This window comes from Hippichthys cyanospilos, chromosome 20 (genome assembly GCF_059441005.1).
Source record: "Hippichthys cyanospilos isolate Australia breed blue-spotted pipefish chromosome 20, RoL_Hcya_1.0, whole genome shotgun sequence".
Taxonomy (NCBI): Eukaryota; Metazoa; Chordata; class Actinopteri; order Syngnathiformes; family Syngnathidae; genus Hippichthys; species Hippichthys cyanospilos.
In genome coordinates, this window is record NC_142388.1 from 12,098,000 (window position 1) to 12,122,254 (window position 24,255).

At 36.7% G+C, this 24,255-nt stretch overlaps 1 protein-coding gene across 1 annotated transcript in view; it reads right to left on the reverse strand.

Annotated features, from left to right (window-relative positions):
* emilin1a (elastin microfibril interfacer 1a) overlaps positions 1-24,255 on the reverse strand; it is a 42,719-nt gene that overhangs the window by 15,738 nt on the left and 2,726 nt on the right. The window contains exons 2-6 of the mRNA XM_088403761.1: positions 7,932-8,048; positions 3,933-4,108; positions 2,218-2,317; positions 2,014-2,122; positions 990-1,160 (exon numbers count right to left, since the gene is read on the reverse strand). Of these exons, the coding sequence (XP_088259887.1) occupies positions 990-1,160; positions 2,014-2,122; positions 2,218-2,317; positions 3,933-4,108; positions 7,932-8,048 (673 nt within the window). The remainder of the gene's footprint in view (positions 1-989; positions 1,161-2,013; positions 2,123-2,217; positions 2,318-3,932; positions 4,109-7,931; positions 8,049-24,255) is intronic.

Sequence of the window (24,255 nt, forward strand, 5' to 3'; positions counted from 1 at the left end):
TTAGCCTGGCTCTTCTTTTATACAGTATTTACATTTGCACTAAATCATTAATTTTGTTACGGTTTGCTCAGTAAAAAGAAACCATTTTGAAAAGTGTAAAATGTTTGCTCAGCCTTAATTTAGATGACAACATTTTGCAAAAATCCCATCTTGTCATGTGTCACATGAGGACCAGAGTTTGGTCCCAGAAGCAGAATTGAAAAAATAAATTAAGTTTTCATCCACAAAAATCCAACGTAACCACAGCATCGGAAACTAGAATTAGACTCTGAAATCAGACTCACAAACTGGACTTGTTAACCTATAGTCTCGTAGAACTACATAAAACTAGACTCCGTTTGGCATGAACATGACTTGACGTTTTGAGAACATGTCACTGATAACCTAAAGCTTGAATACTTTCGGACGTCAATCCTACATTACAAGCTACAGAACTATAGCAACTGCGTGGCAACTGACACATTATGGAAAAAAAGCCACAATAGTATTGATAAAAGTGGAAAAGGTATAAAAATAACAATGACTGACACATACATGATCATAGCAACTGCATTGCAACTGCCAAACTGAGTTGGAATGTGATTGCATTCTTTATTTACTAATGAAAATGCATTTACTTTTTTTAGTGACAAATTACCTGAAATACGCAAAGTGATGAAAACGTGCTTGTGAGGGGCACTCAAAGGCAATTAAAAGGCATAGGCCTTCTTGTAATGAACCATGAAAGGTGAATGAGGGCAGAAGTGACTCATTGTTTATAGAGAGGAAAGTTCGGGCTTTAAATGGCTTTCCACAGTCATCTTCACCCTCTGAGGAAAATCATAGGAGATCTTGATAATACCTCTAAACATTACTTTACACTACCTGATATTAGAAAAAGTACATCTATTGCTGCAGAGAGGCACCTGGATAAATAAGCAGATTCTAAAATAACACCTGATGTTAATTAGATCCTGACATTTATTTATGTTGAGTACATCGGGCTTCACCTGGCAGGCAGAGCAGGACAGAGTCACCCTTCTCTCCAGCTCAGTCAGTATTTGTTCCTTGAGTGTGTTCAGCTGGTTCCCCCGGTGTCCTCCTACAGCAACTCCATCCAGGTCATTACCCCCTCCGTTCTCTAAGTGGTTGTTAATGTTGAGCAGTGTCTGATCATGGACCTGAACAAACATTCCAAATCACAACATTTATGCTTGCATTAAATATGCAATCTTATGCTCAAAATATGTGCCAAATTTAAATTATTAGTATAAGTGGAAAAGATCCACCCTTAGTTGGTCATTCAATTCATTTTAAAAGGGGGAAAAATGCAGTAAGAGAAACTACAGGGTGTTCCTTTTCAAATTACGAACAAATTGCAACCTGGAGTTACATATTGATGGATTGAGTTGTAGTGAGTCCTTTGCAAAAAAATATTATCTTTTTATTTTGTTCCTTTTATTACAGATACACACGATCATTATCAATATATTTTCTATAGCCGTGGTGTTTTCTTCTATTTATGAATTTCTGGGCATTCTAACTCATTGTTCCTGTCTCAGTACCTGATCAGAGAATTTGATCTCACTTGGTAATGGGTCCTCACAATTGTATTATTTCACTAATTGAGTACTGCTCCCTGAAAACATGGCCACATTCTCCTAGCAGTCACTGGTGCACTAGAATGATATCATGAAAGGGATGTGGCAGCCACATGGTGAGTGTCTTTCTTCTGGGTTAGAAATGTATATGCGATAGTCATAAATAACTAATATTTCATAAGTAATCAAATTACAATTGCTCCAAAGGTGACATATAATAATATACATACAGTGAATAGTTATCTGTAGAAAGTTAAAATACCACAAATATGCCCATTTGGTCTTTTTTTTTTTTTTTTTTTTTTTTTTTTTTAGTAAAAAAAAAAATCTATGCGCTGGACAGGGGGTACTTGGTTAAGAAAAATATGTCACAGGGGTACAACAGTGAAAGACATTTGAGAACTGCAGCACCAGACAAATATGTCATTCTTACCTGTGTTCTATTATACAGATGGTCCAGTTTCGTGTGGATGTTATTGATCGTTTCCTTCATGTGTGGTTGGGCTGAATCAGCTGGTACAATAGCTCCGTTTAGTACCGAACTACACAGGAGGAGTTGACATTACTTCACTTAAAAGAGGCATAGAGTGAATAATATGTAGCTTGAATGCAATAGATTAAAAACATATTCACATACAACTTCTGGTTTAAATCGTGAATGGAGGTTTGTATGTTGTGGAGGTCTTTGGTAAGCCCATTGATTGTTTCTTCCAGCTGCCTGACCTTTTCATTGTCACCTGTGCAGAAAATAAAAGGTAAAACTGGTGCCGTTTGCTCTGAAAGTGTTGTTTTGCATTCAACTGACCTGACAGCAGAGTGTCTAGACACGCTTTTAGATGTAAAGAGTATCTAGACAAGTTAAACTCCAGTAAAAAAAAGTGAGACCCAAAAGAATATGGATGCTAATTTGACTCATTCACCTTTGACTATCAATGTCAAATCGATGCCAGTTTAACCGGGCTGGTTGTGAATGTGTTAACATTTAAAAGAGTCACTACCATTAATGGCTAGAGAAGTCAAAGAGGCAATTTAACTGGCTTCAGATATGATATGAACGATGCGAATGAAAAGTATCCAATGACAAAATTATTTTGGCAGTCATATACAAAAGAATTCAGTGATTTCAGTGACAAAAAACCTTCATTCCCTCTTTGCCACTACAAGAACTCCTACTGTTCTGGTAATGTCTGTATTTTACATCCAGCCCAACCTGTTTTTATTCCCCAGGTTTGTTTGATTAAGCTGTATTTAGTGAAATGACAAACTATGTTACTGTTTGTAAATGAGATCATGATGGGCCAGGAAGTAATTTTGGATTTGAGTTTAAATTGTGTGGTTTCATCTGTGTACAAATGCTGTCTGGTTCAGTGTGGTTTTGATATTAGGCCACAGATAATGGAAAGTATTGCATCATGTCTATGCAACACAAAGGGGTGCGTCATACACCACAGGATTCTAGTTTTTGATTACTAATTCTTCTCTAAAAGAACACTGAACCCTTCTTAAAAGGTTAAAAATAATGGCATTGTGACTTACAGTATGGCAATTGATCAAGTACAAAGGACCTTGGTGAGCAAAGAAACTCCTTCGTATGCAATACAAAGGGTGTGGAAAACCAAGATGCATAGTTAATATGGTATTTCAAATTCATTAACTTATAGTAGTAACATGTAATGCATAACTACTGTCTTGATAATGCTTGCATATGCTAATTTGGGTGAAGTGGGTATAAAGCTAAAGCAGGAGCTAAGCTACCTCACATGCTAGACTTACGCATGTGCTAGGCCAGCGCTTCTCAATTATTTTTTGCAAAGACCCCTCTCAAAAGAAAGAGAAAACATTTCACATACCCCACTTGCCACAGTGACTGTCAATAAGATCATTATAAAAAAAAAATTGTAGGCGTATACCTAAAATTGTATCCTATTTAACATTGACAAACAACAGCATTTGCGAAGGACTGTGTAAGGCTAATCTAGTGCTTGGCCAAGGTGCAAACAGGGGTTTCTTTTGCATGTGCTGGAGTAATTTGGCTCTTGATAATGTTGTCTTCTAATAACATCAATAAGGGTTTCCTTTGTCTCAGAATTACTGCCGTGTTAAGTCCGTAGGTCCTAGGCCCAATTGACAAACCAATAAAGGACCAAACCCAAAGATTTTATGGCAAACGTGACCAGGGTTGTTCTATGTTCAGATAAGCATACTTTTCAAGCTACCAACATGAAAGCTATGGTTACATTAGTGACATAACGTTTTTTTTTGTTTTTTTAATATACTGTATATGACTGCTCCATATGTTTGCCGTCAGTAATTTTAAAAAATGATTTGACACAAGTTTGACATCATCATTACCATTTCCAGTCTGTCCGCCGCCTGGTGTGTAGCCGGTGTGTGTGACATGGGGTCGTCCGCCATTGACTGGCCCCTCGTGGCAGTCCTCCCCTGAGTATCCATGGCAACATTTCCACTCCATCTCTGTCACCATCTTGTAAGCTACTTTATACCTTGGCCTCCTGTATGTCCGGTACCTGAGAATTCAGGGAAATGACTCATAAAACAGCAATAACATCATATTTATATTTTTATGGGAAATGGCATTTCCAATAATTGCGTGTGAAGGTTCACACTGTAGATATTGTTGCTACAGCACATTAAAAGGGAACTCACATGAAAACAAAAGCTTTTCAAAAATAAATTCTATGGGCCCTTAATAGTCTGTATACGGTATTCAAATTAATATTACATTTGTGAAAACAAGAATTAATCGGATTTGGGCAACACTTTCATCAACCTCATGGTGGTGCAATATATTATTGCACTGTCCTCTATTATTAACTAAAATTTTCAACACTTCCTCAGGCCTGCATTGCAAATGTCATGGCTGCTCACCTTTTTCCTGGGTTTGGCCACATGATGCTCGCTTAAGGGAATAACATCAGCACTCCATTTGGACATTTAAGGGGATGACATCACTTTGAAGGATGAGATCTGCCTCTCGTTCACCTTTCATTTTCCTGGCCCCATATTAGCTGAACCAATAAGTGTTTGGGCTGAGGATAATAACACATCACTCCACCCATATTATGTTTGAATAAGTTGAGGAATGACTGCTGCTACACATCATTAAAACATGCTAAGAAAAAAGGCGAGGTTTTTGGTGCAGAACAGTACAAGTCTGGTGTGTTTAATATACACATTAGATAACAGGTGGAACCTTTCAGAGTTGTAAATATTGTCCGCTATTCCTACTTCATTCTCCAAGAAATCCTCTATATTTAGCAAGTACTAAAACACAATGTCTTACTGGTAAAAGAAAATAGACTGCTTATCTTGGCCAGTTATACTGCTCATTAATATGTCATTCTGACTTATAATTGAGGGTCATATGTATCTCAATAACTAGGCAATAATGAGTCCAGAATTGGCCAGTAGTCACAGTAATGTTTATGGCGGCAATCCCAGGCATATTAACGAGTAATTGTTTATAAGGTTGCCTCTTCAAAGTGGCACTCAAACGTATCACATGTACAGCCTTTGCTACGGCATGGAAAAGAGCTTAATCTTCCAACTCTACAAGCAGCGTGAGAACAAGGGAGTCGACGTGCTCTCAAAGGAAATATAAAAAACAGCTAAAGAGGTGGCGGTGGAAGAACAATTATAAAATAAAAAGGGATGAGAGCAAGTTTGAAATGGTTTTCCAATGTGTTCGACTAGATGGTGATGGTGGAATGGACGAAGCATCTGTTTGCTCCATTCTTGTCATAGTCCCAGATTTAGTTAGATGATTCAGTTGGGCATAAGGATCAAGGGGTAAAGTCCATAAGCAATGTAGTTATTACTTCAATAGAACAAAAACATCAGGAGAGTTTGCTAAATGTTTTCTCACAGCGCAACATCCCTATTTGGAGAACATCAAATCTATCCCATCTATAGTCAATTTGTTCCTTGACTGAGGACACCGGATATTCCCTGGTCAACACAGTACTGCATATGTGGGTTTGAATACAGCACTTCATCAATGAAATCAAATCCTTGTGGTATGAGCATTCACATAGTGACATTTGCGCAACATACCAGGGTAACCACAAGCGAGCACCTCTGACCAGACTCTCTTGAAAGATGGCTTGAAAATAAAACAATCCTGAGTGAAATGAGTATCCTCAGACAGGAAGAGGTGAGATGGAGCCAATAGACAGAATACAAGCCAGCCCAATAAAAGCCAGAAAATGAATGAGGAGAAAGATATTTGTTTGAGTGCACAGAGAATACAGTAGAACACCCAGAAGAACTCCTCAGACGTTGTACAAGTAGGTACCGTACTTTTTCAAGAAAAAGTTGAGTTTTTTTCTTGTTCAATATTTTTTTAAGCAGTTTCAACCCCCAAATCAGGGGGTCAACTTATAATCGGCTAACTTGAAGACCAGACCAAGTTCGTTTTTTTTTTTTTTTCATGTTTTAATCACCATAGCATGGAGTTGTCTTATAACTGCATAATTTGAAGACCAGACCAAATTTCTCCACACATCTGTGAAATGAGCCATATAAGCGGGATGTACATCGCAGCACCAATATAATAAATTAATAATGTAGTAACTCTTTTGCAGTGATTTCAGTCTAATAAACACCATATAAATGAAAATACATAACCCTTGCGTCTGTCCAGTAGGCCAACTTCAGTGAAAGACAGTCTTGAGTCACTAAGCTTACTTAGGCTTACAGTACTCATCTCATTGCTTCTACTTTCAGGCAGGGACGTGAAAAATGACCCTGGCAGCATAGACACAATTACCGTGCAGTAAATATGGAATGAGGCTTCTGTTTGTTGAGTACACTATATATTCTGGATTTAACCACAATTTTCCATAGTACAACAAGACATATGAGAGAGTCCCTGTAAGTCAAGACACTGCATTATCGTAAAATAGCCAAACGCTGTGAGAAAGCCAGCCAATGCTTCAAAATAAACTGTACCATAACTAGTCATTTTTGACACAGATAGCCTTGGTTTTCTTTTATTTATGAAATTGTCAAAATGATAGTGACAATGGTTAACTTGATAATACTGCGTGAGCAGCTCTCAATGTTTTTAATTGACTTTCATTGTTTTTTTGGCTGACTTTTTTTCTATATGTAATCAATCACCTTTGTTCACCTAGGTTCATTTTTATGCATCAGGCTTCTTTTTGTTCTTTAGTTTATGAAGGTTGTAAAACAAAAGTCAAATCACACCCTGGCTCCTTTTGTGGTGAAAGGGCAAGTTCAGGAGTAGAACGAAGACGTGAAACTAATGTCATAGTTGTGTGAGAGTGATGTGTATTCTTTGCAAGAAGGAATTTGTTTACCAAAGAAGTAGCTCAAATTTAGCCTACTAGAAAAATACAAACCACCCATCCACCCACCTAGCTAATTTTCAAAAACTATTGCCGGTGCTGGTCTGTAACATATGTTCCTAGGGTAGCCTAATAAGGATTTAATCTGACCTGTAGGATTGATTTAAAAATGAAACAAAGTCCTTGCGGTGAGTGTTACATACCATATATAGCATTCACTAATAGTTCTCCACTACAAGCCCCACCATATCATTTGACAAGCATACCAATTGCAAAAACATGATATATCCACACCCCACAGCCAGATTTGTTTCCATGGCTAGATTATTTTCCACTGGTTAGGAACAAAGCCTAAAGAAAAGGAATCTGATAGCTCTCAAGATAATTAATAAACATACATTATGTAAGAGTGGTGTCTTATGCGGACACGATCCAGTCACACAATCACTGTGAAAAGGAGTGATGCTACATTCAAATCGTACTAAGTGTTTTGAACACTGCAAAGCCCCCCATTCAAGTCTCAAAATATTTTCATCATTTTTCAAAGAAAAGATTTCCAAATATATAAATATATAGCGTAGTTATTTTTTGCTATGATTTAATTTTTACAATTTTTGTACATAAAGGATGCATAGCCCCCCCCCCAGGACGATAGCTTGAGAATTTGAGGACATTCCGATAATGTGCCACTGACAACCGAGACTTTAAATACAGTCAGACATCAATCCTGTATATGACATATGAAAGCAAAATAGAGGACCACAACAAAACGGATTTTAAGTGTGCCTTATAGTCAAAAAAAAAAAACTGTACTTACATTATAACTTAATTACTTGCTTCTTTTTTGCTATTGTATGTGTTCAATGCCTATCTTTAAGATGGGAACAGTTTTGGCTCTGGAAACATTTCAATAAATTCCACACAAAAAAAATTGACATCCCTTAGTGTATTGCTTGTTTGATCTAAGCTTCACTGTGTGTGTGTGCGTGCGTGTGTGTATACATGAGTAATAGGTACTCACGCCACTCGAGGACACTGGCCCCAGGTACACCGCTGGTAGTCTGGTTTGATATATGTCTCCACGCCATCCTCCATCACACAGCTAACAGTGCGGGTCACCACATACGCACACCAGTTCCTATGTCACAAAAGAAAAAAAAAAAAACAAATATGCTGAAGGAAATGATAAATGATGAGTGGGCCAGTTTCCCATAAACACATTCAGGCCTGATGACAATGTTAGTCGTTGTATTTCAGCAAAACAAGAAAAATAAATTGTGATCCTATTTCAAGTCATGCTTATTATTTTGTACATTCAACCACTAGTAAATGTACCGACGATCGTATCAAGACAACTTCACAATGGATACCGTTGTATGCCTTCTCCAACAAACACACACAGTAGTAATGGTCAACATCAAAAAGTCAAGCATATTTTGGCTTCAGTTGAGACTGAATCGGTTACATTCATTTCACATCTCATGGGACCACTATTAAATTCTTAAAGCTGCAGTCTCTGTTTATAAACTGCCAAATACATGTACCTTGCTCCTGTAATATGGACAAAATTATCGGGATACTTTGCCAGAGCAGTGGAATCTATTAAAAAAAAATGTGTGTTGGCATTTGGCAGTATGGCAACGGTCCCTCTTTCAAAACTGCGTGTGTGCGCAATTACGCACTGGTCTCACCCTCTCAGCACACAGGACAAGTTATACGGTGCATCAAAAAAGCTCAAATATAATATGCAGTGGCGTTTTGTATTTTCATATTCGCCTCATATAAAGACATGTAAACGTTTATTAGGCACATGTCGACACGTAAATCAAAATGTGAGTTACTCAATATAGATCACTGTGTTGCTTTCTAAATCTATTAGAGTTATTTGACAGTTTCAATTTGTTTATCACTAGAGATTTGGAAACTAAATCAAAAGATTGTGATTGGAAAATCATCACAATCACCTGTTTAGAGATCTGATCTGTTGTGAACACTAATTTATAAATTATGAATGAATAAATAAATAAATAAAAAATACATTTTTGGGAAGAAAGTGCATGTGCATTACTTGATTGTGGTTCTCAAATGGGGGTACGGGTACATTTGGGGGTACTTGAAGGAACTGCAGAGGGTACTAGAGCTTTTAAATAAAACAAACCAAACCTTTTAAAAATAAAAACTGAATTAATTAAATATTTCAGGAAAATATGCATTCATAAAACAACTTTTATGTTCAGGAGGTTATTAGATTTCATTATTTTCAAAACCCAGATTCTTCCCCATACTAGAATGGTTTGACCCAACTTGTCACATGCAACTTCTTGTGACCTGTCAAATTAATGTCTTTGTGTTAATTTGTCTTTGTGAACAGATCTCTATTATGATGCCAAAGGTGGACACTTAAAGTTGGACATTTTTTTGTGGACAAATATTTATCTATAATTATTTTTTGAGAACAGGTCTGACTCTTTGTGTTGATTATTTTTTGTGAACAAATATTTATTAATCATTATATTAATGATTTATTCTTGTGAAGAGATCTTTCCTGTAATCCCAAAAGAGAACTCTGTGTGTAATATTTTTCTGTGGACAAATATTTATTAATATATATTTTTTGAGAACAGGACTGACACTTTAGGTTGAATATTTTTTATGGCCAAATATTTATTAATAGTTAAGTTATTTCTTTTTGATAAAAGAGCACTTGTATGATTCAAAATAGGATACTTTAAGTTGATTATCGTGATTATTTTGTGGACCAATACAAATGAAGATTCTAAAATATAAAAAATCAGACACTGATGGCATGTTTTAAGTCTTTTTTTTGTTTTGTTTTGTTTTAAATCGAAAAGGATTTGCACTGGTTAAAGGCTACTTGGCTGAAAACATTTCACAGAGGTTTCATCACTGAAAAAAGGTTGAGAACTACTATCTAGGTATGACAAAAAGAATAATCGATAGGATAATCAATTTTAAAATGTTCCGGGAGTGAAAGCCCTAGTTATAAGGTGCAGATTATAAAACAGATTACTTTGCATTAAGTGAAACAAGCCAGTAAAGCAAATCACTCTAAAATCTTTAATCAACTTCCATTCAACATCCAGTCATCAGGCTCACGTGTTTATGATGCGACATTTGAGATTGGTTGGAACTTTTCTGAATTCAGATGAAGAAAAGTGCAACCGGAAATGGAAAAACATACTTTAAAAATTATGAAAATATATTTGTCTGTCTTCATTTATTATTACATTAATTAATTTATTTTAAATAACTTCACATAACACAGCGTAATTTGTACTGACTGCGTTAAGATGTGCCATTACCTCTCTGCATCAAATTATTCAGTGACGAGTCTAAAATTCTTTGAACTTAAGATATTCCTTGATTTATATAAATAAAGGAAACTGTGATAAAGGTTTACTGATGGTCAAAATGAGCTGTGATGAACCAGAACAAAAAACAAATTTATCGGAATCAGCTATCTTTGTTGTTTACATAAACTGCTAACGCTTTGAGGTCATGTACTTGTTGATTTTTGATCAAATGAAGATTTGAAGTGCACCTTAATGTCAGACACGATAGATACATGAGAGTCACAATATTACAAAGTAGCTCCCACTATAATAATATATACCATAATACTGTTAAATAAATACGTCCAACTTACAGCTGTGTCAATCAAAATTGAGCAGTTCTGTCTTTTTGAAGGCAGTTTTAGAGAAAAATATTTCTTGAAATGAATAAATGCACAAAGTTGCACACTTGAAAATAATACTAGTTTTAGGGCTGCCTGGGTCAGCTTCATTTTACTTTCAGATTATTGTTAAATTAATACATCCAATTTACAGCTGAGAAAGTGTCAATCAAAATTGAGCATTTCAGTCTTTTTGAAGGCAGCTTTAAAGAAAAATATTTCTTGAAATTAATAAATGCAATAAGTTGCACACTTGAAAATAATACTAGTTTTAGGGTTGCCTGGGTCATCTTCATATTACTTTCAGATGTTATTTTTAGACTCGGAAATTATTGAAGTGCTGAACATTTGCCAATGTTCACTGTAATCCACTTGCCTATCACTTGAATCTCATTTTAATTTCATATCACTCCAGCTGTGGTGTTTTGAGCCAAAAGTCTGCCACCCTGCTTCTGGAACAATCCGCCTTTGTCAGCCACCACAAACACAGCTGCCGCTCAACTTTGTTATCATGTTCTGTGGTTGGTTTCACTGTGTGTGTGTTTTGGACTTTCTTTGAGAGAGGGGAAATTTCTCCATCAGGAGTTGAAATGGAACACAGACGAGTGCAACAGGGAACATCTCGAATACGACAGCTGCAATAAATCTAAAGTGCTCTGTCTGGTAGTTCTTTTGTATTTTGGTCACAGTGATTCAGTGAGCTGCCTCTAGCAATGTATTATCCCATATTACGGACTCTGAGGTTCAGAGGCAGAAGATAAGAATCAAGTTTGCACCGTTATCCTGCTTGATAGAGAACAGACACCACCTTCCACATAAATAATCATCTTTCTCTTCTCATTTAACAGATACATGTCCATACAGTACATTACATATACACAGGCATACTACTTTCTCCATCTTTGGAGTCTCTACAGTCATACACTGTTTTCCTTGACATTTATTTTTCCATCTTTCCATCAAGGCCCTTTAGATGGACTAGATTCACAAGAGGGGCATTTGTATTTTTAAGACGACGATGAGTAAATGGATAAAACTGATGTGGCTGGCTTTGTGTGTGTGTGCATGTGTGTGGGTGTAGTTGTGCATGAGTGTGTGTTAAAGAGAGAGCACAGTAAATTTGTTTACATGCACCCGAGTATGTGCTTGTTTGCTGTTTAACAGGTGACACCTTTGGCCTTATTCTCACTCTTAGCAAAGTGGGGTCAAGCATTCCAATGCAGTAATCCAGTAAGGCAACATTAATGCAAAAAGCTGGAAAGAAATCGCTCTGATGAAAGTCCCTGAAAGAATCTTGGCGTCTATTCCGTGAGTGTATAACAGAGTGGAAAGGTGGTCAGGGCAAGCAAAGCCTTCTCTGCTAAGTATCACAAGCACAGACCAAATGAAATTCACAGGTACCACCTGAATTTTTATTGACAGTAAATTAAAATTATTATTTGCTCCTTTCTTCGAGCTACACTATTTGTGAAGCGCTCAACTTTTTTGTCGAATCAAATTTCAGCCTCCATATGTTGCCAGGTTGATCTAATAATCAGCCCAAGGCCTTCAGAGCAAGTGGTACTGGCAGATGCAACTAAAATGATTTAAAATGGGACTGTTTTATTGACTATTCAGATTTCAAACTGATACTAACCGACCAAAGCACTGGTGACACCATTGTTGTGTCCTGGTAATGGATGATCAGAGCAAAACTTGTTTCAGGCAACTTTGACAAGAAGCACATCTGTGGTGATCTCCATGCCAACTCATTTACTGCCAGCTCAGTAAAAATAATTTTTTGACTTCTACAGTTATTGAAATTTAATGAGTTATAGTATATTTTGCTGGGACGGTAAAAAAAGATCTTTGACGTCTATAACTGTCAATCGTAGGGATTATGTTAATGCAGTATATTCTATAATAATTATAGTATGTCTTGGGAGTACAGTGTATTGTACCTGATTTGATTTTTTTTTTTTTTTGTCAGTTTCCTGGGTTAATATTGATTCAGAACTGCTATTGACACGTATATTGTATTTTCAAGCTGTATCTGTCGTAATTGTGATAATGTTGATGTTATTGTAGTGGTAAGAGGTGGCTTAACCCACCAAATTCATGGCCCACCACATACCATACATAGTCTGTATGAATCAAGCATTAGAAAACGAATTATGTTGAACTAATTTCAATAGTCAAATGCACTCAAATAAAATATGAATTGGACTTTTCTCAGGAGGAAAAAAATGGGCAAGGGAGAAAGGGTGTGGTTTGTGTGTGTGAGTGTGTTTGTTAGTGAATGGCATATTCAGCAGCTAATTTCCCTTTTTCCTTTACAGCCTCAGCCTAACAGGAAATGATTGCCCACAAATGGTTTACATGTGCAGGATGCAAATACAGCATATTTCTTTACAAGTACAGAGCTCGCTACTGTGTTTAAGTTTGAGGCAACCGAAAGCTTTTGTTTTCATAGAAGTAATATTGAACTGAACAAAATTACAGATGATTACACGTAGTTGTGGTATGATGCATAAAACAGCAAACGTTCAATTTTGCTGTTGATTTGCATAAAATCACAGATACAAGGAGGCATTTGTTGTCAGTCATTGCATCAATGGAAAAGTTCACCTTCAGCTTACATTAGTCATCCTCCATGAAACTGAAAATAGCCTTCGAACGACCAAACGAAAACAAACACACAACATGATTTTTCTTCCCTCCCTTTGTTAACATTTGAGCCTGAGATGGTGATCGTGCGCTCCATGGAGTGACATTGTAGTAAAATATGCCCATTTTGGATTTCTAAAATAACAAACATAACGGAGGCAATTTACATTTACATTTACAAAGTACTGTACGATAGTGGTCCCAAACCACCAGTCCTGAGCCTGTGTCAGACCACAAGGATATATTTTTTAAAATAATGTTAATATTTTCTTCTAGAGGACCATATCTTTTTTGTGTATGTTTCACCACTCATAGCTGACTGAAAGGTGTGTAAATTTCAAAAGATTTGACCGGAGAAGGCAAAAGTTAGAAAAGTCATTGAGAAAAATATATGAGTTTCCGATTGTAATTTAGTGCTTACATTGTTTTTTTTCACCGTTTAAATGCACACCATTTCACATGTATGTATCTAATGCCATGTATAGTGTCAAAACAAACAGATATTTACAGAAAAGATGACACAACACAAATGTGCAAACACTGAGTGTCAGTCAAATGTTTGAGAACACTTTTAAATTCAAATAGCCTCCAACCCATCAATAGGTGAAAGATTCAAGCATTTAACACTTGAGAATACACAGCTAGGAACTGAAAGTCATTCAGGTCATAAAAACCTTCATCTATATTGTTTTCATAGCAACTGACTGAGAAGATAGCAAGCTGTGCAAAGCTGTTGTCTTGGCAAAAAAAAGGCTATTTTGAAAAATCTAAATCATAAAACAAATTTCACATTCCGTCAAACTTTCTTCATACAGTAAATGTCAGTGACTTAAGTATTAGTCTTCAATATAAATCAATTATTCAGTAGACCTGCCCCTATCTGATGTGTTTAGAATCAATTATTCTATTGAGTAGTCAATCAGTTAATCGAATAATCAAATAAAATTGTAGTTTTCTGAAACATTTTTCTCATTCACTAGAGTATTGGATTATTTATCTATTATTGTTGCCACCCCCTGAGATGGATAGAAATTAGTGGATTTCATTGTTCTCATAGGCCTCATAGTTCAGAGTTCAATTCTAGCTTGCAGCTCTTTCTGTGTAGAGTTTGCATGTTCTCCCCGAGCGTCCGTGGGTTGTCTAGGGTCACTCTGGCTTCCTCTCACATTCCAAAAACATGCATAGCAGGTGTATTGGACACTCTAAATTGTCTTTTGGTGCGATTTATTGCGTGAATGGTTGCTCCTCCCTGTGTGCTCTTTAATTGGCAGGCAACTAGTTCAGGGTGTCCCCCGCCTACCACCCGAAGACAGCTGGGATAGGCACCAGCAAGCCTGTGACCCTAGTGAGAATACACAGGTAAATGGATTCATATATCATCAACACAACATTAGTCAGAATGTTGTGTTTAGACTAGTGGGGTTGTGTAGAACATTATTGTAAAAAACATTTTTGGGTGGACTTCCTTTTTGCATACCAAAGTTGATTGAACTCGAGTTTTCTTTCCTTTTCTGTATTCTAACAACTCAATTATCACTCATGCAGACATTGATCTGTGTAATGTCCCCCCGACAGACATCTTATTTCTATTCACAGGGTCATAACTCAGCATGTGTCGAACAATTGCATCTCAGTGTCCATAAAATCCATCTCCTTGTTAAATAGCAGCCAGGCACTAAGGCTGAGCACACCATGGTGCAGCCTCACTGAGATAACTCAACCCACACACACCGGTATCTCTTTCGAAGCTCTACTGCATTTTTTGGTGGTTAATTGTGGATAAAGCCCAAATTTTTAGTGACAACAGAGACACAGAGGGCAAGTGGGAGCGTAAATGAAATGGAAAAAATGGGGGAATGAGGCTTAATACTTCAACAAAGAAATCACTAAACAGTCTCTTTTGTTACAAGACCTTTCATTTGCCTTCAAGGGACGGCTTTGACAGCAACTTCAATGAGCTTCTAGAGCCCATACTCAAGGTGGTGTGCCTCTGTGTTTGAACCCTGACCCCGGGTCAAGCATCCCTCCAGTGTCGTTGTAAAGGTATATCCCTATACACACAGACATATACACTTGAGTGCACTCACTCATGCTTGAGCGATTACATGCGGGCAAACGTAATGGCAGAGCATACATTCTTCCAATGTGACTGGCTTAAAAGTGCACACACACACACACACCATTCTCTGTTTGGACTTGTTCCAAAATGGAGGGACAGCATGACTGTGTAAACTTCTCTTTGATTGTTTAGCCTGGCGGTCACTAAGATATACAGAGACAAGTCATGATACAACCATATGCTTGAGCATTGTCCGCACGCATGTTGGGACATCAGTGGAGGATGGAGAGGGAGTGCTTTATCTTTTAACCTTTTATGGAAAAACATGCTTATAAATACTAGGTCGGGTTGGGGACTTGTTGGTGTTGGTGATCACATTACTGTCTGGTAGAACATACATGCACATGTTGGAAAAGCGTTCCACAGTCATGCAGATGTGCGGGACCAAGTCGTACGACTTGGACTGAGTCAACTTAAGTTGCTGAGTTGATGAGATGCAACAAGCAGTGGGCTTTTTTTTTTTTTTGCTGGTTTGTCAGTCATCATTCCTCGGCGCCCTGGCTCCCAATCTGTCACCATTTGCCCTCCATTTTGAAAAGCTGAACCAAACTTAGCTTTATAATTTTTGTCCATGCGTCTGTGCACTATTTGTCACCACCAGACTAGGACATGACTTGCACATGTGACTTACAATTATTCTCTGCTTTTATGCAATGTAAAGGTAATCCAAACAACAATTTGCAATGAATACTGAAAGCTAATTCATCTACAATAGCTAAGGCTGAAATGGATCATTTTCCCACATTATTACTCAAATATAAAAGTGGATTTGTCAAGTGACCTAATTTGCAGAAAATGAAACAGATTAAATTTGGATACTGTCCAAGGTTTGGCCAAGAACAGGAAAATCCTATTACACTTGCCTGGTAACATGCCGCTGTCCCTAACCCTCCTGGTATGCTGTCCCTCATGTACTGGTCAGTAAAATAGCACACTGTCAAAACATTGCACTGCGGTATTTATAGATTGAGATTCAGAGATCAACAATAGTGACGACTTACTATACAAAACACCAGATTCAATCGACATCCAATTCAAGAGCTGTATCAAATAGTTATCATTAACAATACAATTATGTACAGCAGCTAGAAATAAGTAAATCTCCCAAATCATTACATTATTGCCATAAGTCATTTGGATTTCAAAGGATGGGACGAGCTTCAAAGTTCTGAACTCATTTTTACTTAATTTTATTAATGAAATAATTAAAGCTAAGGAAAGTGTCTACTTGCAGAAGTGGAAATAAGCATAAGGAAAGTATAAAAGTTATAAATAGTGTGCATGTAATACACTAACATAATAAAATAACCAACTAGTGCAAAAATGTAAACAAAATCTTACATTCATATGTAAACATAAAAGCAGACAAACTGTCTTGTCTTATCTGACCATATTTGACCACTCTTTTCTTGATCTATCACCACACAGGCAATTTGAAAGTTAGTACATCCTGTAGCAGAACAGAGTGTGTGTGTGTGTGTGTGTGTGTGATATATATATACACACACTGCCTTCGAAAGGTAAGGTGTTGTTTGTTGTGATCACAGAACTACGTCATGTTGTTGGCTCACGACATCTGAAATAGTCTAGTTAGTCAATGCTGCAACACATTTCCAAAAACAACTTCAAAAATAAAACAATAACCAAGGTGATCATAGAGTTTTATTGTCATGAAGATCATTTAACAGGAAATCACACTCTCTGAGTAACCAATCAAAAACAACAGCCAAAAAAAAATAGATCTGATGCTGTGCACGGGTGAGAATTCTCATGGCGTACTAATCTCACAATATATCATCTAATCCCTACTATTTTTTACATCCTTCATTTAATTAACCATCATGAAATTGACCTTTTAAAAAAAAAAAATAAACATTTAAAAACAGTCAACATTACATAATTCACTAGACCACTTTTTATTGATGATTTCATGGTTTAAGTTTGTATGTCTCTAAGTCCATCCATTTTTTTAATGCTTATCTTGTTCAGGGTGATGGGGAAGCTTGCATCTATTTCAACAATTCCCAGAAAGGCACACGACACACTGGAGTGGTCACCAGTCGTTGGGAATATACAGGTAAACAAGTGCGCACACTCACATGCACAACCTGAGTCACAGTGAACAGTAATCGATCCCACGCCAGCTGTGTGAAGGTCAGTCATGTTTACAAGACAACTGCCATCAAAACAACTTGAAATGGCTGCGTAATGATAAAGGGCGAAAAAGGACGATTTTGTTTAACCATAAACATTGCATCTTGAAAGTTAGTTCACAGTGCATTCATCAATAATTTGGAAGAATAAAAGACCTATATTTCGACTTACCGAAAAATATTAAATTCACCATGAAGTGACCTATGAGTTTTGGCCCGATGCCAGCACAATGCAAACTACACATGAAAATTATAATAGTGATGCATCATTTAAAACAGCAGACATGGTCTTTTGAGGTTATTAATGGCACACAGTTTCTATTTTGTGCAGCGTATGAATAACTTCACAAGTAAAGTTTTAGTTGATATAAAATTATAGTATACAAATAAGGTAGCTGGTCAGAAAAAAAGCATTTCAAGTATTTTAAAGAGATATTAAACTTATCTAACATTTTCAGTGTTAAAACGTTAATATTCTATAACTTATGTTATATATGTTCTATAACTAATTTGAGAACTAATTTATATAACTAATTTGATAACAAAATTTGATAACAAAATTATTTTTAATATACAAATATTACCTTTAAAAACGGATTTTTACACTCGACTGAAAATCACACGCTTGAGGTGACCCGTACATGCCAGTCTTTCAAAAACTGATGAAGTTACAGCAGTTTGAAAGTTGTCAAATTGAAATGAATAGTTTTGAGAAAAACTTGTTCTAAATTTTGGCACATTCATCTTTCAAATGTCCATAACCTCTAGTACCTTAGGAAAATTATATTGACTCTAAACTTTCAGGAAGTGTTAAATGGAAATGGAACTGAAGATAAAATACATTTGGATTGTTTGCAAATGTTCAAATGACATGATGATCTGCCTTCCATGAGGTGATGAGGTGAGTAGACCATTTCAGGTGTCTCCGCCGACAAACAAGCCAGTGGCCCCAGTGAGGATAAGTGGCAATATATATTCAGTGTATCCCTGTGTTACAGCGTCCCTGGCTTATGTTTTTTTTTCATGTTGTGATGTGGAATACTGAGTTTTTTTGTCCCCTCTTTATGGTATTTTCCCGGTTTTGCGACAAAAACAACTGTCATGACCCTAAGGGCTTTCCTGTAATTGTGTTCTTTTGTCTCCATCTGCAGGCGTTTTTCGGTAATTGCACTTATTTTTTGTTGCCGTCAGTGCCTCTACATACATGCCATGACATACATTTACTATCCCTTTAATGTGAGTGTGAATGGTTGTATTATTGTCTGTCTCTATACAGTATGTATGTGCCCTGGAATTTAAGTGAACAGGCCACAATGTATTTTGACTTTCGCCCAAATGGCTGGATGGAATCCTTACAATTGTGGTTAAAACCAAGTTCAGGAAGCAAGCAGAGGTTTGTGCACTCAGATACATCCATTTACTATATAGTTAGTCAGAATCAAAATCTTTACGAGTCATTGTTTTTGATTATTGCATGGGATGACAAAACTGCTCCTTTGCGCCCTCTAGTGGTGCTCTAATTATTATTGTCACATGCAAGTTCATGAACCTGAATAGAGCAGCAGGCCTTTTACAGTTGAATTTCAACAGCCCCGTGGCTCCACCCACACACTTCATCACTGTGGCCCTGACAAGAAGATGTCCTGTCAGACGCCTGCTGGACATCTTCACTTTGTTCAAGCACCTTTAGCACTTGTAGCTTACTTGACACATGTGTCATAACACATCATTTGAGTTCAAACAGATGTCAGAGGGTCAACCTGCATCACATCTTCTCTCTCATCTTAGTGTGCACGTTGTGAATTTTTGTGTGCATTTTGTGCATAGTGACTCAGCCATGCAGACCCCTCATGGTTTCACAAAAAGGGGATGACTAGGCTTTTCTCTTCCAGTGTGACTCTTCCCTTCTTTTTTAACTTTTCAACGTCATGCCTGCTTGCTTCCTATTAAATAGTTTCCAGACATTTTCCTAGCTTTGTTCCCTTCTTCTTTGACTATCATCCCCCAGCTTTTACTTGAACGTCTGTATTCTGACTCACTCAGAATCAATGTTTATCTCAGCTTTGCTCATCTCTCAGGCGCCTCTATTTTGCAGTCCTATTTCCTTGGCCGCGTGCTAAGCAAACCACAGATATGCAACCTTTCCCAGATCTGATTTGGTCAATTTCAACTTTTCTTTAGAAATATGATAAAGGATAGATATTTTGCATCGTGACCTAAGTCCAAACCATTAGACCACAAATGGAATTCGTCACAAAGAAGCTCCAATGCAAGTGTTTTTACAATCACAAAATTGTCAACATTTTCTTGTATTTGTAAGATTATGAAAAAGGCCGCACAGTGTTTTTCTATGGCTTCTAATGTTTCCTACAACAATCCAAAAATCTATAAATACTGAATGTTATTTAAATGCCCTAGGTGTGATTGTAGGTGTGGTATTGGTAGTTTGTCTCCTGCGAGGGTGCTCAATGAGTCACCCGCAGTTGATCAGTCGACCAACTACCTATTGTTGGTCACACCCATGACACCGAACACATGGAAAAAAAAAACTCAGATGAAACAAAAAACGTCAATCAAGAAAAAAAAAGAAGACAGTGTTGTTTACATCGGAAGCTGCTCACTCTGGGAGGTAAAGATTATCTAGTGGTAAACCGTTGTTGCGACCATAATTTCGGGATTAACATCAAAACAAGTGCGTGCCAACGCTGTTCATATCATACAATGCTAAGTAATTACATTACTAAGCATTGACTGTGTTTCTCACAACGTTTGGCTGTTTTACTATAATCCAGTGGCCTGACAGGCAGTATATCCTCCTGTGTGTCTCATTGCACTTTTGGGCGAACAAGCTAAAAAAAAAAAAAAACAACAAAGAGCGAGATTTTGTCCCATAGGTGCTGCCCAGTAAATCTGTCGATCTGCCTGGGTCATTTTACTCTTTACTCTTCCCTGCCTGAAAGGAGAAGCTATGAGTAATCCAAGCCTAAGTAAGCTGACTAACTCAGACTCTCACTGCAGTTGGACCAATCGACCAATCTACAGAAGTGAGTGACACAGCCTAGATGTGTATTTTCATTTGTTTGGTGTTTACTAAACTGTGACATCTCTAAACATTGTTTGGCGATGTCACTGCAAAAGAGGAGATATTAATTTATTATATTGCTGCTGAGCTGTATTTGCCACCCATTATTGGCTATAGGGATTATCAACAACACCTCCTTACAAAAATTCAGCAGTCATGGGAGGTTGGCTGCTGGAAAGGTAGCAAGACAGTTAAAAAAAGTTTGGGCACCCTGATCTACTACATATGCACTATGCAATGAACTTTGTTGTTGTAGAGAACCAACACAAGCATGGGTTCTACTGAACAGGCCATGTAGCATCAGGCAATAATTCCAAACAGCAGCTGACTACTGTGATGAGGAGAGAGAAACCTAATAACTGCTCATATTGCAAAAGGGCAACTTCCATACACTTTCCTTGTACGGACACACACGCTCGTATACATACACTAAGTGCAAACATATGGTAAGCACGAACGCAGCTGTATACCACATGTAATACTGTAAACTGTCGGTCATTTTGCTGTGTCGCATGTATATGTTTTATTACCAACATATGCATATACTTAGAGTACGATACAATCCTTGAGTGCCTAGGCAAAACCAATCAAGCCATTCATTAACAGACACACATCTTGCAGACATCAGTCCCAAGGGAAATTAAATCTATAATGTGTTGATGACTTATTACTGAGAACAGCAAAATAAAACACATACAATTGAGCTGATATGAAATTCCATAAGCACGGAGTGTGGTGGACTGTAGCCATTACAAAATTGCAATTTTCCATGTGAAATTTAAACTGGAACTTTTGAGATAAATATTGAGCTGATCTGTTGGAACTTCAATACAAGGCTGTTTGTGAACCACATTTTTTTCAAACTGAAACAAAGTTTCCCATAAAAAAGATTGGCATTTGAACGAAACCCTCAGCCATGGCATCTGTCCAGCCTTGTTAATGGGGAGATCACCATCAGAACCACAGCGCGTTCTAGATAATCACTTTGACTTTCGCTTTATTGGGCGCCATAGTGAACCCCTTTCAGCAACAAACAAAGATATATATGGTAATGTGAAATCCATAACATATGGTGCAAATGGCATGCTACGACAGTTCTGCATGGATGGTGTGAATGCTCACAGACTGAGGCCCACAAACGTTTGTAAACTGCAGCAATATTTGTCTAAAAAAAAAACAATTGTTTCTTAAACGGGTACTCACGTACCAAGGTTTAACATTACAGTACTAGTCAGGTAAGGTTGGGGTAGTTTCCAAATAAGAATTCCAACTAATCTGTGCAAAGGTATGTTAGACCAGGCTTTGGAAATTTTTGCAGATACAGCCAAGCCAACATATTGTATTTAAAAAAGGGTAGTTTGCCTTGTGGGCATGAACACAGCCAACTTCATTAGATGGCAATCAATGCGGCTCCTCTCATTCCGTTAAAATGCGGAGCACTCCAATCTTCTATTGAGAACTCTGTCTTTTGAGAAGAATGCAGCGATACATGCCTGACCAGAGCATTGTTACTGTGCTTCACAGGAGTGGCTACGTTATCAATAAAGGATATCCTGTATGAAATATGATAACCGCTGATGACTTACAGCACACATGTTCAGGGACATAATGCATTTTTCCCAAATACGACTCAGGCATTTTCATTTTCGACATTACATCTTGATTTTAATCTTGATAATAACACGTATTAAACAACAGCAAGAAAAAAGGCAACTTCTCTGATTTTAAAAGTCAACCAAGTTATTTTGAACTATTCCACTATTACCCCTAAACTGGGCACAGCGGACACTTTCAGATGATAGTCCAAAAAGGCAAAAATGGCCTTCATTAAGTAAACGTTTTCCTAGTTCTAAGTCCTAAACAGGAAAGAATTTCGTGGATTTTAGAGGAATTTAGGGGTACGTTAGAATTTAAGAATTTAAGCAATGGCTGTTAGAGACACTTTCGTCCGTTTTCTCTGTTTAGACTGGTGGCCGAAACACAAGATTTCTTATCTCTGCATTGCACAAGATCCCTTTTCTTTTGACTGTTTTTTGGCGGTACTGTAGAGAACACAAGAGAATGCACTGCTTGTTATTGCTCTGACAGGAAAACAATGACAATTGTGGTGCGACTTAAAAAGAAATGTTACCATAGTGAATAATGTATGGACACAAATGCTTGCATTATGACAAAAAGACTTTAATTTTGAAGTTGTTACCAGAAAGTATTTCACAACCACAACTGACTTCATATCTGTCGCGGTAGGAGGGTCATGAGTCACAACTCGATACAAACAGCACAACTTTGTCCTGAGTCCTGAAATCACATTTGATCACCATTTCAGAGCTCAACAAAACAACTTACCGTAATTATGCTGGTAATTTACTGTATGGTGCCTTGTGCCAATGTTCAGCAAAGCCTCAAGCATAAATTAGCAACTAGCTCGTATATAATATATATATATATATATATATATATATATATATATATATATATATATATATATATATATATATATATATATATATATATATATATATATATATATATATATATATATATATATATATATATATATATATATATATATATAATATATATATATATATATATATATATATATATATATATATATATATATATATATATATATATATATACTGTATAATATATATATATATATATATATATATATGTATGTTTGCTGTTCATACTCTTGAACAAAAATTTGAACAAACCAGGCTGACTCAAACTGTAGTTTTGACGTCACTTCATCTTGACCAAAATGAATGGAGAAAGTTATCTGAAACCTCAGTACATATTTAACTAAATAAATGTTGATTACCCAAAAAAATAAATAAATCTAATGAAGTGGAAATTGAGATTTCGTCTTCTGTTTTCATAAGTGTTTTTTTCACCAGGTAAAATAAAAAACATTTTTATTTGAGTAATAAAATTCTCAATATCTGCAGCCCAAAAGGAAAAATATAGGATGCTCTGAATACTTCCACATGACGTGTGGTGACATTTTGGTTTCCAGTTGAATTAAAGGATGGTAAAATATATGACAAAGACAAATTATAAAAGTCCACGATAGCTAAGAGGGGGAGGATGCATTATGTTAAAGTATTCAGTATCAGGAAAGATCTCATCTATAGCTGAAAATTTACATTTATACACTAAATCATTAATTTTGTTGCAGTCTACAAAGTAAAAAGAAAATATTTTGAAAATTGGAAAATTTAAGTTAGGCAGTATTTTATATTACAAATTTTGCAATAAAAAAAAAGTGTCTGGCCGCAATCTCATTAGACATCACGTCTTGTAGGATTTGTGTCAAGTCTTTCCATGGCTGCATTTCATCAACTTCCACTGAGAACAGACATCAACATTATGTCTCAAAACTGATGTTTACCAGATTGATAAACTCCTAGCTAAGATGCTAGTTTAGCACATTTCTGACCTCTAAAAACAGAAGTAGTTCAATTATATGACGACGAAAAGTCTCCAATGAGTATCCTGCATTATGCAGGTCTGTCTATCTGTCCATCAATCATCCATCAATGCATCAATCCTTCCATTCAAAGTTCTGAGTGAAATCTGAACCAGTGCGATTCGCACTAAAACACAGACCAATGCACTGTACCATAGCTCCAACATAAGCCTCGG